This window comes from Electrona antarctica (genome assembly GCF_951216825.1).
Source record: "Electrona antarctica genome assembly, contig: scaffold_55, whole genome shotgun sequence".
Lineage (NCBI taxonomy): Eukaryota > Metazoa > Chordata > Actinopteri > Myctophiformes > Myctophidae > Electrona > Electrona antarctica.
The window spans coordinates 292,501-310,100 of NW_027638720.1; the positions used below are offsets into that span (position 1 = coordinate 292,501).

The following is a 17,600-nucleotide window of genomic DNA, read 5'->3' on the forward strand; positions in this document are numbered from 1 at the left end:
TATAAAGTGTTGCTCATCCAGGACTATAAAGTGTTGCTCATCCAGGACTATAAAGTGTACCTTGTTCATCCAGGACTATAAAGTGTTGCTCATCCAGGACTATAAAGTGTTGTTCATCCAGGACTATAAAGTGTTGTTCATTCAGGACTATAAAGTGTTGTTCATCCAGGACTATAAAGTGTACCTTGTTCATCCAGGACTATAAAGTGTTGCTCATCCAGGACTATAAAGTGTTGTTCATCCAGGACTATAAAGTGTTGTTCATTCAGGACTATAAAGTGTTGTTCATCCAGGACTATAAAGTGTACCTTGTTCATCCAGGACTATAAAGTGTTGCTCATCCAGGACTATAAAGTGTTGTTCATCCAGGACTATAAAGTGTTGCTCATCCAGGACTATAAAGTGTTGCTCATCCAGGACTATAAAGTGTTGCTCATCCAGGACTATAAAGTGTTGCTCATCCAGGACTATAAAGTGTTGTTCATCCAGGACTATAAAGTGTTGCTCATCCAGGACTATAAAGTGTTGTTCATCCAGGACTATAAAGTGTACCTTGTTCATCCAGGACTATAAAGTGTTGTTCATCCAGGACTATAAAGTGTTGCTCATCCAGGACTATAAAGCGTTGTTCATCCAGGACTATAAAGTGTACCTTGTTCATCCAGGACTATAAAGCGTTGTTCATCCAGGACTATAAAGTGTACCTTGTTCATCCAGGACTATAAAGTGTTGTTCATCCAGGACTATAAAGTGTTGTTCATCCAGGACTATAAAGTGTTGTTCATCCAGGACTATAAAGTGTTGCTCATCCAGGACTATAAAGTGTTGTTCATCCAGGACTATAAAGTGTTGTTCATCCAGGACTATAAAGTGTTGTTCATCCAGGACTATAAAGTGTTGTTCATCCAGGACTATAAAGTGTTGCTCATCCAGGACTATAAAGTGTTGTTCATCCAGGACTATAAAGTGTTGCTCATCCAGGACTATAAAGTGTTGTTCATCCAGGACTATAAAGTGTACCTTGCTCATCCAGGACTATAAAGTGTTGTTCATCCAGGACTATAAAGTGTACCTTGCTCATCCAGGACTATAAAGTGTTGTTCATCCAGGACTATAAAGTGTTGTTCATCCAGGACTATAAAGTGTTGCTCATCCAGGACTATAAAGTGTTGCTCATCCAGGACTATAAAGTGTACCTTGTTCATCCAGGACTATAAAGTGTTGTTCATCCAGGACTATAAAGTGTTGCTCATCCAGGACTATAAAGTGTTGTTCATCCAGGACTATAAAGTGTTGTTCATCCAGGACTATAAAGTGTTGCTCATCCAGGACTATAAAGTGTTGTTCATCCAGGACTATAAAGTGTTGTTCATCCAGGACTATAAAGTGTTGCTCATCCAGGACTATAAAGTGTACCTTGTTCATCCAGGACTATAAAGTGTTGTTCATCCAGGACTATAAAGTGTTGTTCATCCAGGACTATAAAGTGTTGTTCATCCAGGACTATAAAGTGTTGTTCATCCAGGACTATAAAGTGTTGTTCATCCAGGACTATAAAGTGTTGTTCATCCAGGACTATAAAGTGTTGTTCATCCAGGACTATAAAGTGTTGTTCATCCAGGACTATAAAGTGTTGCTCATCCAGGACTATAAAGTGTACCTTGTTCATCCAGGACTATAATGTGTTGTTCATCCAGGACTATAAAGTGTTGTTCATCCAGGACTATAAAGTGTTGTTCATCCAGGACTATAAAGTGTTGTTCATCCAGGACTATAAAGTGTTGTTCATCCAGGACTATAAAGTGTTGTTCATCCAGGACTATAAAGTGTTGTTCATCCAGGACTATAAAGTGTTGTTCATCCAGGACTATAAAGTGTTGTTCATCCAGGACTATCAAGTGTTGTTCATCCAGGACTATAAAGTGTTGTTCATCCAGGACTATAAAGTGTACCTTGTTCATCCAGGACTATAAAGTGTTGCTCATCCAGGACTATAAAGTGTTGTTCATCCAGGACTATAAAGTGTTGTTCATCCAGGACTATAAAGTGTTGTTCATCCAGGACTATAAAGTGTTGTTCATCCAGGACTATAAAGTGTACCTTGTTCATCCAGGACTATAAAGTGTTGTTCATCCAGGACTATAAAGTGTTGTTCATCCAGGACTATAAAGTGTTGTTCATCCAGGACTATAAAGTGTTGTTCATCCAGGACTATAAAGTGTTGTTCATCCAGGACTATAAAGTGTACCTTGTTCATCCAGGACTATAAAGTGTACCTTGTTCATCCAGGACTATAAAATGTTGCTCATCCAGGACTATAAAGCGTACCTTGTTCATCCAGGACTATAAAGTGTTGTTCATCCAGGACTATAAAGTGTTGTTCATCCAGGACTATAAAGTGTACCTTGTTCATCCAGGACTATAAAGTGTTGCTCATCCAGGACTATAAAGTGTTGTTCATCCAGGACTATAAAGTGTTGTTCATCCAGGACTATAAAGTGTTGTTCATCCAGGACTATAAAGTGTACCTTGTTCATCCAGGACTATAAAGTGTTGCTCATCCAGGACTATAAAGTGTTGTTCATCCAGGACTATAAAGTGTTGTTCATCCAGGACTATAAAGTGTTGTTCATCCAGGACTATAAAGTGTTGTTCATCCAGGACTATAAAGTGTTGCTCATCCAGGACTATAAAGTGTTGTTCATCCAGGACTATAAAGTGTTGCTCATCCAGGACTATAAAGTGTTGTTCATCCAGGACTATAAAGTGTTGTTCATCCAGGACTATAAAGTGTTGCTCATCCAGGACTATAAAGTGTTGTTCATCCAGGACTATAAAGTGTTGCTCATCCAGGACTATAAAGTGTTGTTCATCCAGGACTATAAAGTGTTGCTCATCCAGGACTATAAAGTGTTGCTCATCCAGGACTATAAAGTGTTGTTCATCCAGGACTATAAAGTGTTGCTCATCCAGGACTATAAAGTGTTGCTCATCCAGGACTATAAAGTGTTGCTCATCCAGGACTATAAAGTGTTGTTCATCCAGGACTATAAAGTGTTGCTCATCCAGGACTATAAAGTGTTGCTCATCCAGGACTATAAAGTGTTGCTCATCCAGGACTATAAAGTGTTGTTCATCCAGGACTATAAAGTGTTGCTCATCCAGGACTATAAAGTGTTGCTAATCCAGGACTATAAAGTGTTGTTCATCCAGGACTATAAAGTGTTGTTCATCCAGGACTATAAAGTGTTGTTCATCCAGGACTATAAAGTGTTGTTCATCCAGGACTATAAAGTGTTGTTCATCCAGGACTATAAAGCGTACCTTGTTCATCCAGGACTATAAAGTGTTGTTCATCCAGGACTATAAAGCGTACCTTGTTCATCCAGGACTATAAAGTGTTGTTCATCCAGGACTATAAAGTGTTGTTCATCCAGGACTATAAAGCGTACCTTGTTCATCCAGGACTATAAAGTGTTGTTCATCCAGGACTATAAAGTGTTGCTCATCCAGGACTATAAAGTGTTGCTCATCCAGGACTATAAAGTGTTGTTCATCCAGGACTATAAAGTGTTGCTCATCCAGGACTATAAAGTGTTGTTCATCCAGGACTATAAAGTGTACCTTGTTCATCCAGGACTATAAAGTGTACCTTGTTCATCCAGGACTATAAAGTGTTGTTCATCCAGGACTATAAAGCGTACCTTGTTCATCCAGGACTATAAAGTGTTCTTCATCCAGGACTATAAAGTGTACCTTGTTCATCCAGGACTATAAAGTGTTGTTCATCCAGGACTATAAAGCGTACCTTGTTCATCCAGGACTATAAAGTGTACCTTGCTCATCCAGGACTATAAAGTGTTGTTCATCCAGGACTATAAAGTGTTGCTCATCCAGGACTATAAAGTGTACCTTGTTCATCCAGGACTATAAAGTGTACCTTGTTCATCCAGGACTATAAAGTGTACCTTGTTCATCCAGGACTACAAAGTGTTGCTCATCCAGGACTATAAAGTGTTGTTCATCCAGGACTATAAAGTGTTGTTCATCCAGGACTATAAAGTGTTGTTCATCCAGGACTATAAAGTGTTGTTCATCCAGGACTATAAAGTGTTTCTCATCCAGGACTATAAAGTGTTGCTCATCCAGGACTATAAAGTGTTGCTCATCCAGGACTATAAAGTGTACCTTGTTCATCCAGGACTATAAAGTGTACCTTGTTCATCCAGGACTATAAAGTGTACCTTGTTCATCCAGGACTATAAAGTGTTGTTCATCCAGGACTATAAAGCGTACCTTGTTCATCCAGGACTATAAAGTGTACCTTGTTCATCCAGGACTATAAAGTGTTGTTCATCCAGGACTATAAAGTGTTGTTCATCCAGGACTATAAAGTGTTGTTCATCCAGGACTATAAAGTGTTGTTCATCCAGGACTATAAAGTGTTTCTCATCCAGGACTATAAAGTGTTGCTCATCCAGGACTATAAAGTGTTGTTCATCCAGGACTATAAAGTGTTGTTCATCCAGGACTATAAAGTGTTTCTCATCCAGGACTATAAAGTGTTGCTCATCCAGGACTATAAAGTGTTGCTCATCCAGGACTATAAAGTGTACCTTGTTCATCCAGGACTATAAAGTGTACCTTGTTCATCCAGGACTATAAAGTGTACCTTGTTCATCCAGGACTATAAAGTGTTGTTCATCCAGGACTATAAAGCGTACCTTGTTCATCCAGGACTATAAAGTGTACCTTGTTCATCCAGGACTATAAAGTGTTGTTCATCCAGGACTATAAAGTGTTGTTCATCCAGGACTATAAAGTGTTGTTCATCCAGGACTATAAAGTGTTGTTCATCCAGGACTATAAAGTGTTTCTCATCCAGGACTATAAAGTGTTGCTCATCCAGGACTATAAAGTGTTGTTCATCCAGGACTATAAAGTGTTGTTCATCCAGGACTATAAAGTGTTGCTCATCCAGGACTATAAAGTGTTGTTCATCCAGGACTATAAAGTGTTGCTCATCCAGGACTATAAAGTGTTGTTCATCCAGGACTATAAAGTGTTGTTCATCCAGGACTATAAAGTGTTGTTCATCCAGGACTATAAAGTGTTGTTCATCCAGGACTATAAAGTGTTGTTCATCCAGGACTATAAAGTGTTGCTCATCCAGGACTATAAAGTGTTGCTCATCCAGGACTATAAAGTGTACCTTGTTCATCCAGGACTATAAAGTGTTGTTCATCCAGGACTATAAAGTGTACCTTGTTCATCCAGGACTATAAAGTGTTGTTCATCCAGGACTATAAAGTGTACCTTGTTCATCCAGGACTATAAAGTGTTGTTCATCCAGGACTATAAAGTGTTGCTCATCCAGGACTATAAAGTGTACCTTGTTCATCCAGGACTATAAAGTGTTGTTCATCCAGGACTATAAAGTGTTGTTCATCCAGGACTATAAAGTGTTGCTCATCCAGGACTATAAAGTGTTGCTCATCCAGGACTATAAAGTGTTGTTCATCCAGGACTATAAAGTGTTGTTCATCCAGGACTATAAAGTGTTGTTCATCCAGGACTATAAAGTGTTGTTCATCCAGGACTATAAAGTGTTGCTCATCCAGGACTATAAAGTGTTGTTCATCCAGGACTATAAAGTGTTGCTCATCCAGGACTATAAAGTGTTGTTCATCCAGGACTATAAAGTGTTGCTCATCCAGGACTATAAAGTGTTGTTCATCCAGGACTATAAAGTGTTTCTCATCCAGGACTATAAAGTGTTGCTCATCCAGGACTATAAAGTGTTGCTCATCCAGGACTATAAAGTGTTGTTCATCCAGGACTATAAAGTGTTGCTCATCCAGGACTATAAAGTGTTGCTCATCCAGGACTATAAAGTGTTTCTCATCCAGGACTATAAAGTGTACCTTGTTCATCCAGGACTATAAAGTGTTGCTCATCCAGGACTATAAAGTGTTTCTCATCCAGGACTATAAAGTGTTGTTCATCCAGGACTATAAAGTGTTGTTCATCCAGGACTATAAAGTGTTGCTCATCCAGGACTATAAAGTGTTTCTCATCCAGGACTATAAAGTGTTGTTCATCCAGGACTATAAAGTGTTGTTCATCCAGGACTATAAAGTGTTGCTCATCCAGGACTATAAAGTGTTGTTCATCCAGGACTATAAAGTGTTGCTCATCCAGGACTATAAAGTGTTGTTCATCCAGGACTATAAAGTGTTTCTCATCCAGGACTATAAAGTGTTGCTCATCCAGGACTATAAAGTGTTGCTCATCCAGGACTATAAAGTGTTGCTCATCCAGGACTATAAAGTGTACCTTGTTCATCCAGGACTATAAAGTGTTGTTCATCCAGGACTATAAAGTGTTGCTCATCCAGGACTATAAAGTGTTGCTCATCCAGGACTATAAAGTGTACCTTGTTCATCCAGGACTATAAAGTGTTGCTCATCCAGGACTATAAAGCGTACCTTGTTCATCCAGGACTATAAAGTGTTGTTCATCCAGGACTATAAAGTGTACCTTGTTCATCCAGGACTATAAAGTGTTGCTCATCCAGGACTATAAAGTGTTGTTCATCCAGGACTATAAAGTGTTGTTCATCCAGGACTATAAAGTGTTGTTCATCCAGGACTATAAAGTGTTGCTCATCCAGGACTATAAAGTGTTGTTCATCCAGGACTATAAAGTGTTGTTCATCCAGGACTATAAAGTGTTGCTCATCCAGGACTATAAAGTGTTGTTCATCCAGGACTATAAAGTGTTGCTCATCCAGGACTATAAAGCGTACCTTGTTCATCCAGGACTATAAAGTGTTGTTCATCCAGGACTATAAAGTGTACCTTGTTCATCCAGGACTATAAAGTGTTGCTCATCCAGGACTATAAAGTGTTGTTCATCCAGGACTATAAAGTGTTGTTCATCCAGGACTATAAAGTGTTGTTCATCCAGGACTATAAAGTGTTGTTCATCCAGGACTATAAAGTGTTGTTCATCCAGGACTATAAAGTGTTGCTCATCCAGGACTATAAAGTGTTGCTCATCCAGGACTATAAAGTGTTGCTCATCCAGGACTATAAAGTGTACCTTGTTCATCCAGGACTATAAAGTGTTGCTCATCCAGGACTATAAAGTGTTGTTCATCCAGGACTATAAAGTGTTGTTCATCCAGGACTATAAAGTGTTGTTCATCCAGGACTATAAAGTGTTGTTCATCCAGGACTATAAAGTGTTGTTCATCCAGGACTATAAAGTGTTGTTCATCCAGGACTATAAAGTGTTGCTCATCCAGGACTATAAAGTGTTGCTCATCCAGGACTATAAAGTGTACCTTGTTCATCCAGGACTATAAAGTGTTGCTCATCCAGGACTATAAAGCGTACCTTGCTCATCCAGGACAATAAAGCGTACCTTGCTCATCCAGGACTTGCGTTTGTAAAGAGCTCTCCTCCTCTTCACGGCCTCCCACAGCCTCCTCTGACCTGAAACACAGAACAACACTCAGGGACTCCAAGGAGAAAAATATGTTTGATTGGATGACCAATCAATCATTAACACCCTGAGCGCACAGGACGAAGTTCTCCGCCTTTTCAATTAGTAACGCCCAGCGCTCAGGACGGAGATTGATCAAAAGGACAGAGATTTATTGATATCAAAACCGATCGCATCCAATTCTAAGCAAAGATCCTGTGTCAGACGGCCCACCGCGGTCCCGTCGCTAGTCGCGGTAGAATGAATCATACCTCCCGTTGTTGTCGATCGCCTCTAGAGTGTTTTGGCTACATTTAGCTGCTTCAGACACCCGGATAACATCCGGTCCGTCGCTCAATGTTTTCTCCGCTGCTATAAATCGCTGGGCTCTGATTTAATGGTTTCAGTGAAACGGGACGGTGACGCTCTCTGGACTCAATAGATTTGCTTCAGACCCCTTTTGGATTGTCTAGAGTCTGCTTTTCAGTCTTACCGGTTCGGCCCATTCTGATCTCCTCCATGTTTTCAGTCTTACCGGTTCGGCCCATTCCGATCTCCTCCATGTTTTCAGTCTTACCGGTTCGGCCCATTCTGATCTCCTCCATGTTTTCAGTCTTACCGGTTCGGCCCATTCCGATCTCCTCCATGTTTTCAGTCTTACCGGTTCGGCCCATTCCGATCTCCTCCATGTTTTCAGTCTTACCGGTTCGGCCCATTCCGATCTCCTCCATGTTTTCAGTCTTACCGGTTCGGCCCATTCCGATCTCCTCCATGTTTTCAGTCTTACCAGTTCGGCCCATTCCGATCTCCTCCATGTTTTCAGTCTTACCGGTTCGGCCCATGCCGATCTCCTCTATGTTTTCAGTCTTACCGGTTCGGCCCATTCCGATCTCCTCCATGTTTTTAGTGTTACCGGTTCGGCCCATTCCGATCTCCTCCATGTTTTTAGTCTTACCGGGTCGGCCCATTCCGATCTCCTCCATGTTTTCAGTCTTACCGGTTCGGCCCATTCCGATCTCCTCCATGTTTTTAGTCTTACCGGGTCGGCCCATTCCGATCTCCTCCATGTTTTCAGTCTTACCGGTTCGGCCCATTCTGATCTCCTCCATGTTTTCGTTCTTACCGGTTCGGCCCATTCCGATCTCCTCCATGTTTTCAGTCTTACCGGTTCGGCCCATTCCGATCTCCTCCATGTTTTCGTTCTTACCGGTTCGGCCCATTCCGATCTCCTCCATGTTTTCAGTCTTACCGGTTCGGCCCATTCCGATCTCCTCCATGTTTTCAGTCTTACCGGTTCGGCCCATTCCGATCTCCTCCATGTTTTCAGTCTTACCGGTTCGGCCCATTCCGATCTCCTCCATGTTTTCAGTCTTACCGGTTCGGCCCATTCCGATCTCCCCCATGTTTTCAGTCTTACCGGTTCGGCCCATGCCGATCTCCTCCATGTTTTCAGTCTTACCGGTTCGGCCCATTCCGATCTCCTCCATGTTTTCAGTCTTACCGGTTCGGCCCATTCCGATCTCCTCCATGTTTTCAGTCTTACCGGTTCGGCCCATTCCGATCTCCTCCATGTTTTCAGTCTTACCGGGTCGGCCCATTCCAATCTTCTCCAGGTCTTCGTTCTTGACGTAGTCGAAGTGCGACAGCAACGTGACGTTGAGCTGGTCTCGGATCCGGATGAAATACTGCTGCAGCTGGACGTCTGTCAGCAGCTCCAACAGCCAATCAGAGGACTCCTCGCACTGCATCTACGCACGCACGCACGCACGCACGCACGCACGCACACACACAGTGTTACACAAAGTTTGAATTAGTTTTTTTAGAGCGGATTCGCTAGTTTTTATTCGTTAATATTTTTGTGACAACGTTTAGTTTTAGTTTAGTTTATATTAGTTTGTGTTTAGTTTATATTAGTTTAGTTTATATTAGTTTTAGTTTAGTAATTCATATTTAGTGTTTTTCATTCTTTGGGTTATTTGTCAACAGCAGGATTCATAAAGGTCAAAGGTCAGAGTAAGTACAGATCTATTGTGTAATAAAAACTCAACAAAAGACACCATTTAATAATAAATCTATATTCAGTTACTGTTGGTAACGACAACTAAGAGCATTGTGTCTTAGTTTTTATAAACACTGTGTGCGTGTGTGTGTGTATGTGTGTGTGTGTATGTGTGTGTGTGTGTGTGTGTGTGTGACAGCGCCACCCAACTAAGTATTATTGAAGTATAAAACACACACTGCACCATCAGCTACAGAGACACCCCAAAACCCTGTGACCCTAAACCTCACAGGAAGACCCTGGCGGAACGACCCGGTACCGGTACCCCCCCCCCCCCCCCCATATATCGACGGTGACGCTTGACGTCGCGTAACATCACTTTTAACCCATTCAGGCCTGACGTCAAAAAAAATAAAAAACGTTCGCTCTGAAAGAATATATATTCAAAGATTTGTGCCGCATTTTTACGATTTTTCAAAAATAGCAGATCTACAAGCTCGTAGCGCGCCACCGAGTGGCGCGCTACGAGCTTGTAGATCTGCTATTTTTCAATAGCTAAAGTATAACATAATGCTTAGTTAAAACACCAAAAGTTTTAACCTGCCACTGGTTGGTTTTAACCTGCCACTGGTTGAATGGTAAATGGTGCATTTATATAGCGCCTTTATCCAAGGTGCTTTACATAGATTGTGCATTACATTCACCCATTCACACACACATTCATACACCGATTGCGGCGGAAGCCATGCAAGGTACCAACCAGCACATCGGGAGCAATTTGGGGTTCAGTGTCTTGCCCAAGGACACTTCGACATGTAGACAGGAGGAGCCGGGATTCGAACCGCCGACCCATGGATCATTGGACGACCTGCTCTACCTCTTGAGCCACAGTCGCCCCTGGTTGGTTTTAACCTGCCACGGGTTGGTTTTAACCTGTCACTGGTTGGTTTTAACCTGCCACAGGTTGGTTTTAACCTGCCACTGGTTGGTTTTAACCTGCCACAGGTTGGTTTTAACCTGCCACAGGTTAGTTTTAACCTGCCACTGGTTGGTTTTAACCTGCCACAGGTTAGTTTTAACCTGCCACTGGTTGGTTTTAACCTGCCACAGGTTAGTTTTAACCTGCCACTGGTTGGTTTTAACCTGCCACAGGTTAGTTTTAACCTGCCACTGGTTGGTTATAACCTGCCACTGGTTGGTTTTAACCTGTCACTGGTTGGTTTTAACCTGCCACTGGTTAGTTTTAACCTGCCACTGGTTGGTTTTAACCTGCCACGGGCTGGTTTTAACCTGCCACTGGTTAGTTTTAACCTGCCACTGGTTGGTTTTAACCTGCCACAGGTTAGTTTTAACCTGCCACTGGTTGGTTTTAACCTGCCACAGGTTAGTTTAAACCTGCCACTGGTTGGTTTTAACCTGCCACAGGTTAGTTTTAACCTGCCACTGGTTGGTTTTAACCTGCCACAGGTTAGTTTTAACCTGCCACTGGTTGGTTTTAACCTGCCACAGGTTAGTTTTAACCTGCCACTGGTTGGTTTTAACCTGCCACAGGTTAGTTTTAACCTGCCACTGGTTAGTTTTAACCTGCCACTGGTTGGTTTTAACCTGCCACAGGTTAGTTTTAACCTGCCACAGGTTAGTTTTAACCTGCCACTGGTTGGTTTTAACCTGCCACAGGTTAGTTTTAACCTGCCACTGGTTGGTTTTAACCTGCCACGGGTTGGTTTTAACCTGCCACAGATTGGTTTTAACCTGCCACAGATTAGTTTCAATCTGCCACTGGTTGGTTTTAACCTGCCATGGGTTAGTTTTAACCTGCCACTGTTTGGTTTCAATCTGCCACTGGTTAGTTTTAACCTGCCACTGGTTGGTTTTAAACTGCCACTGGTTGGTTTTAACTGGTTGGTTTTAACCTGCCACTGGTTGGTTTTAACCTGCCACTGGTTGGTTTTAACCTGCCACTGGTTAGTTTTAACCTGCCACTGGTTAGTTTTAACCTGCCATGGGTTAGTTTTAACCTGCTACTGGTTGGTTTTAACCTGCCACTGGTTAGTTTTAACCTGCCACTGGTTGGTTTTAACCTGCCACTGGTTGGTTTTAACCTGCCACAGGTTAGTTTTAACCTGCCACTGGTTGGTTTTAACCTGCCACAGGTTAGTTTTAACCTGCCACAGGTTAGTTTTAACCTGCCACTGGTTGGTTATAACCTGCCACTGGTTGGTTTTAACCTGTCACTGGTTGGTTTTAACCTGCCACTGGTTGGTTTTAACCTGCCACTGGTTAGTTTTAACCTGCCACTGGTTGGTTTTAACCTGCCACGGGCTGGTTTTAACCTGCCACTGGTTAGTTTTAACCTGCCACTGGTTGGTTTTAACCTGCCACAGGTTAGTTTTAACCTGCCACTGGTTGGTTTTAACCTGCCACAGGTTAGTTTTAACCTGCCACTGGTTAGTTTTAACCTGCCACTGGTTGGTTTTAACCTGCCACAGGTTAGTTTTAACCTGCCACTGGTTAGTTTTAACCTGCCACTGGTTGGTTTTAACCTGCCACTGGTTGGTTTTAACCTGCCACAGGTTAGTTTTAACCTGCCACTGGTTGGTTTTAACCTGCCACAGGTTAGTTTTAACCTGCCACTGGTTGGTTTTAACCTGCCACTGGTTAGTTTTAACCTGCCACTGGTTAGTTTTAACCTGCCACGGGTTGGTTTTAACCTGCCACGGGTTGGTTTTAACCTGCCACAGATTAGTTTTAACCTGCCACTGTTTGGTTTCAATCTGCCACTGGTTGGTTTTAACCTGCCATGGGTTAGTTTTAACCTGCCACTGTTTGGTTTCAATCTGCCACTGGTTAGTTTTAACCTGCCACTGGTTGGTTTTAACCTGCCACTGGTTGGTTTTAACTGGTTGGTTTTAACCTGCCACTGGTTGGTTTTAACCTGCCACTGGTTGGTTTTAACCTGCCACTGGTTAGTTTTAACCTGCCACTGGTTAGTTTTAACCTGCCATGGGTTAGTTTTAACCTGCCACTGTTTGGTTTCAATCTGCCATGGGTTAGTTTTAACCTGCCACTGGTTGGTTTTAACCTGCCACTGGTTGGTTTCAATAAAAAGAAAATGCCTGAATTCATTTCAGGCCACGCCTCCCTCAAGTCTCTGCATTTCCTTGCTCTGACTGAAACCTTGATTACCCCAGACAACACTGCTACCCCGGCCGCCCTCTCTGTTTCCCACAAGTTTACCCACACCCCTCGCCCAACAGGTGCAGGGGGTGGCACAGGACTACTAATGTCCCCCAAATGGAATTTCCGTGTCTTAAATCTCTCTCACCTTTCTCTGTCCACATTTGAATTCCATGCTATCTCAATATCACAACCAGTCCCCCTCACCCTCATTGTGCTCTATCGCCCCCCAGGAACTCTTGGGAACTTCCTGGAAGAACTAGATTCCCTGATTAGTTCATTTCCGGAAGATGGCACCCCCCTGATCCTACTGGGCGATTTCAACCTACCTACAGCAGAGAAGTATCTTCCCGTTACATCCCTTCTGGCCTCATTTGACCTCTCACTATCTCCCTCCCCTCCCACTCACAAGGCTGGTAATGTTTTGGACCTTGTGTTCTCCAGAGCCTGCTCTCCCTCTACACTCTCTGTTACTCCGTTAATTAGGTCTGACCACCACTTCATAGCCTTCTCCCTCTCTCTCTCCACCCTCCCGCCTAAACCCACTAACCCTCCTAACGTCACCACCCGACGCAATCTCAAATCCCTAAACCCCTCCTCCCTCTCATCCTCTATTCTCTCCTCTCTACCCTCCCTGGAGTCCTTCCTCTCTCTCTCACCTGACTCTGCAACCTCATCCTTCCTCTCCTCTATCTCATCTGCATTCGACCAACACTGCCCGCTCTCATCCAGGCCAGCTCGCTCATGTCCACCGGCTCCCTGGTTATCTGAAACTCTCAGATCTGAACGAACACCTCTAAGGGCAGCCGAAAGGAAGTGGCGCAAGACAAAGCTACCTGATGACCTATCCCACTTTCACTCACTCCTCTCTGCCTTCTCCCTCTCACTAACCACTGCTAAAGCAGCTCCTTCCCCCCCCTCCCCCATAAAGTGGCATCTGACTCAACCAACACTAACCCCAACATACTATGCATGTCCTCCTTCTCTCCTCTTTCCCCAGACGAGGTCCTACAACTAGTGACTTCCACTAGACCTACCACCTGTCCTCTCGACCCTGTCCCGTCTCCAATCTTCCAGACCATCGCACCTGATCTGCTCCCCTTCATCACCTCCATCATCAACACCTCAGTAACCTCAGGCTGCGTCCCATCTGCCCTCAAGTCAGCCAGAGTAACACCACTCCTCAAGAAACCAACCCTTGACCCCTCAGATGTCAAGAACTACAGACCGGTATCACTCCTTTCATTTCTATCAAAAAGCATTGAACGTGTTGTCTCCAACCAGCTCTCTCTCCATCTCTCACATAACAACCTGCTGGATCCCAACCAGTCCGGATTCAAAAAGGCCCACTCCACAGAAACTGCCCTGCTGGCAGTCACAGAAGCACTACATGCTGCCCAGGCTGCTTCCCACTCTGCAGTCCTGATTCTCCTAGACCTATCAGCAGCATTTGACACAGTGAACCACCAGCTGCTCCTAGACACCCTAGCGGATCTAGGCATCGGCGGGACGGCACTAAAGTGGTTCTCCTCTTACCTCACCGACCGGACCTACCAGGTCTCCTGGAAAGGTCTGTTATCATCCCCCCGAACCCTCCAAACTGGGGTCCCACAGGGATCTGTACTTGGTCCCCTCCTTTTCTCACTGTACACTAAATCCCTTGGCACTATCATCTCTGCTCACAATATATCCTATCACTGTTATGCCAATGACACACAACTGTTTCTATCCTTCCCCCCCTCTGCCACCCAGGTGGAAGAGCGCATCACTGCTTGCCTGGCTGACATCTCACAGTGGATGTCCTCCAACCACCTCAAGCTGAACCCAGACAAGACTGAGCTTCTCTTCTTCCCAGCTAAGTCCTGCCCGATGCGGGAGCTAACTATTTCCGTAGACAACGCCCTGGTAACGTCTGTCCCAACAGCCAGGAACCTTGGTGTTGTCCTGGACAGTCAGCTCTCGTTCAAAACTCACATCACAGCTGTCACTCGATCCTGTAGGTTCACACTCTATAACATATGACGAATTAGACCGTTCCTCACCCAGGAATCATCCCAGCTCCTAATCCAGACAACAGTCCTGTCAAAACTTGACTATTGTAACTCTCTCCTTACTGGCCTACCGGCATGTGCACTGAAGCCTCTCCAACTGATCCAAAATGCCGCAGCTCGCTTGGTCTTCAACCAGCCAAAATTCTCACATGTCTCCCCCCTGCTCCGCTCCCTGCACTGGCTCCCGGTCGCTGCCCGCACAGAATACAAAACTCTGATGTTGGCATTTAAAGCAACCAAAGGTATGGCTCCCCCATATCTTGCCAGCATGATTGAACCCTACAAACCCTCCCGCGCACTCAGATCAGCCAACGCAGGGAAGCTGGAAGTACCCTCACTAAAAACGCCGGGACAACGCTCCACACGTCCCAAACTCTTCTCCCTTCTGGCCCCAAAACTGTGGAATGCACTTCCTGTTGCAATCAGAACTGCAGCATCACTCCCGATCTTCCGCCGTAGTCTGAAAACCCACCTTTTCAGACTCCATCATGGCCCATAGCACTTACCCTACCCCCCTTAGACAGCACTTCTTAGACTTATATAGCATTTGAAACAGACTTATAGCATGTCATGTAGACAGCACAATAAGTGCATTGTATGTAGTCATAGCACTTCATAGTATATATGTACAGCATAGTATAGCATATATGTATAGTTTATATGTATAGTGTCATTATATAGATATGTTCTAGTTATAGTTTATATGTATAGTGTCATTATATAGATATGTTCTAGTCACGTTCTTAGCTTACGCATGTTTCACGATAAATGCATTTTACATATGTGATGTATTCCCATGCTTTTTGTTCTTGCTTAATGTAAATCGCTCTGGATTAAGAGCGTCTGCTAAATGCCTAAATTGTAAATTGTAAATTGTAATCTGCCACTGGTTAGTTTTAACCTGCCACTGGTTGGTTTTAACCTGCCACTGGTTGGTTTCAATCTGCCACTGGTTAGTTTTAACCTGCCACTGGTTGGTTTTAACCTGCCACGGGTTGGTTTTAACCTGCCACTGGTTGGTTTTAACCTGCCACTGGTTCGTTTTAACCTGCCACTGGTTGGTTTCAATCTGCCACTGGTTAGTTTTAACCTGCCACTGGTTGGTTTTAACCTGCCACGGGTTGGTTTTAACCTGCCACTGGTTGGTTTTAACCTGCCACTGGTTCGTTTTAACCTGCCACTGGTTGGTTTTAACCTGCCACGGGTTAGTTTTAACCTGCCACGGGTTGGTTTTAACCTGTCACAGGTTAGTTTAACCTGCCACGGGTTAGTTTTAACCTGCCACTGGTTGGTTTTAACCTGTCACAGGTTAGTTTAACCTGCCACGGGTTAGTTTTAACCTGCCACTGGTTGGTTTTAACCTGTCACGGGTTCGTTTTAACCTGCCACGGGTTAGTTTTAACCTGCAACTGGTTGGTTTTAACCTGCCACGGGTTCGTTTTAACCTGCCACTGGTTGGTTTTAACCTGCCACAGATTAGTTTTAACCTGTCACTGGTTCGTTTTAACCTGCCACAGGCTAGTATTAACCTGCCACGGGTTAGTTTTAACCTGCCACAGGTTCGTTTTAACCTGCCACTGGTTGGTTTTAACCTGCCACGGGTTCGTTTTAACCTGCCACTGGTTGGTTTTAACCTGTCACTGGTTGGTTTTAACCTGCCACGGGTTAGTTTTAAACTGCCACATGTTGGTTTTGGTTTTAACCTGCCACAGGTTCGTTTTAACCTGCCACTGGTTGGTTTTAACCTGCCACGGGTTCGTTTTAACCTGCCACTGGTTGGTTTTAACCTGTCACTGGTTGGTTTTAACCTGCCACGGGTTAGTTTTAACCTGCCACTGGTTGGTTTTAACCTGCCACGGGTTGGTTTTAACCTGCCACGGGTTAGTTTTAAACTGCCACATGTTGGTTTTGGTTTTAACCTGCCACAGGCTAGTATTAACCTGTCACTGGTTAGTTTTAACCTGCCACATGCTAGTTTTAACCTGCCACGGGTTAGTTTTAACCTGCCACTGGTTCGTTTTAACCTGCCACTGGTTCGTTTTAACCTGCCACTGGTTCGTTTTAACCTGCCACGGGTTAGTTTTAACCTGCCACGGGTTAGTTTTAACCTGCCACTGGTTCGTTTTAACCTGCCACTGGTTAGTTTTAACCTGTCACAGATTAGTTTTACCCTGCCACGTTAGTTTTAACCTGCCACATGTTAGTTTTAACCTGCCACTGGTTAGTTTTAACCTGCCACATGTTAGTTTTAACCTGTCACTGGTTAGTTTTAACCTGTCACTGGTTAGTTTTAGCCTGCCACATGTTAGTTTTAACCTGTCACTGGTTAGTTTTAACCTGCCACATGTTAGTTTTAACCTGTCACTGGTTAGTTTTAACCTGTCACTGGTTAGTTTTAACCTGCCACATGTTAGTTTTAACCTGTCACTGGTTAGTTTTAACCTGTCACTGGTTAGTTTTAACCTGCCACTGGTTCGTTTTGGCCACATTGGAGCCACGGTGTACTAATGCCTATCGGATGTTAGTATGTCTAACCAACAAATGCATCACCGCGCACACACACACACACATGCACGCACGCAAGCACGTGCACACGCACACACACACACACACACACACACACACACACACACACACACAGCTGCATACACCATCAGACTGCCGGGTCGTTACCATGGCTCCTCCTCCTCCTGAGCGGTGCTCTCCCCGGGTCTCCTGCACCTCCCCATCTTCCTCCTCCTCCTCCTCCTCCTCTTCCTCCTGCCGTCCTCCTCTGCTGTACGGGAGGCGCTGGTACATGTAGCTCTCGCCCATCTCTCTGCTGTCTGTCTCTAGGTCTCTCTACCCCCCCCCCTCTCTCTCTCTCTCTCTCTCTCTCTCTCTCT

At 44.1% G+C, this 17,600-nt stretch overlaps 1 protein-coding gene across 1 annotated transcript in view; it reads right to left on the minus strand.

The window, feature by feature from the left end:
* Positions 1 to 17,529, minus strand: part of LOC306917776 (activated CDC42 kinase 1-like) — a gene marked incomplete at its 5' end in the record, with an annotated part of 66,693 nt that extends 49,164 nt beyond the window's left edge. Inside the window, 3 exons of the mRNA XM_079530685.1 lie at positions 7,429 to 7,499; positions 9,074 to 9,236; positions 17,389 to 17,529. Of these exons, the coding sequence (XP_079386811.1) occupies positions 7,429 to 7,499; positions 9,074 to 9,236; positions 17,389 to 17,529 (375 nt within the window). The remainder of the gene's footprint in view (positions 1 to 7,428; positions 7,500 to 9,073; positions 9,237 to 17,388) is intronic.
* Positions 17,530 to 17,600: the final 71 nt, after the last annotated feature.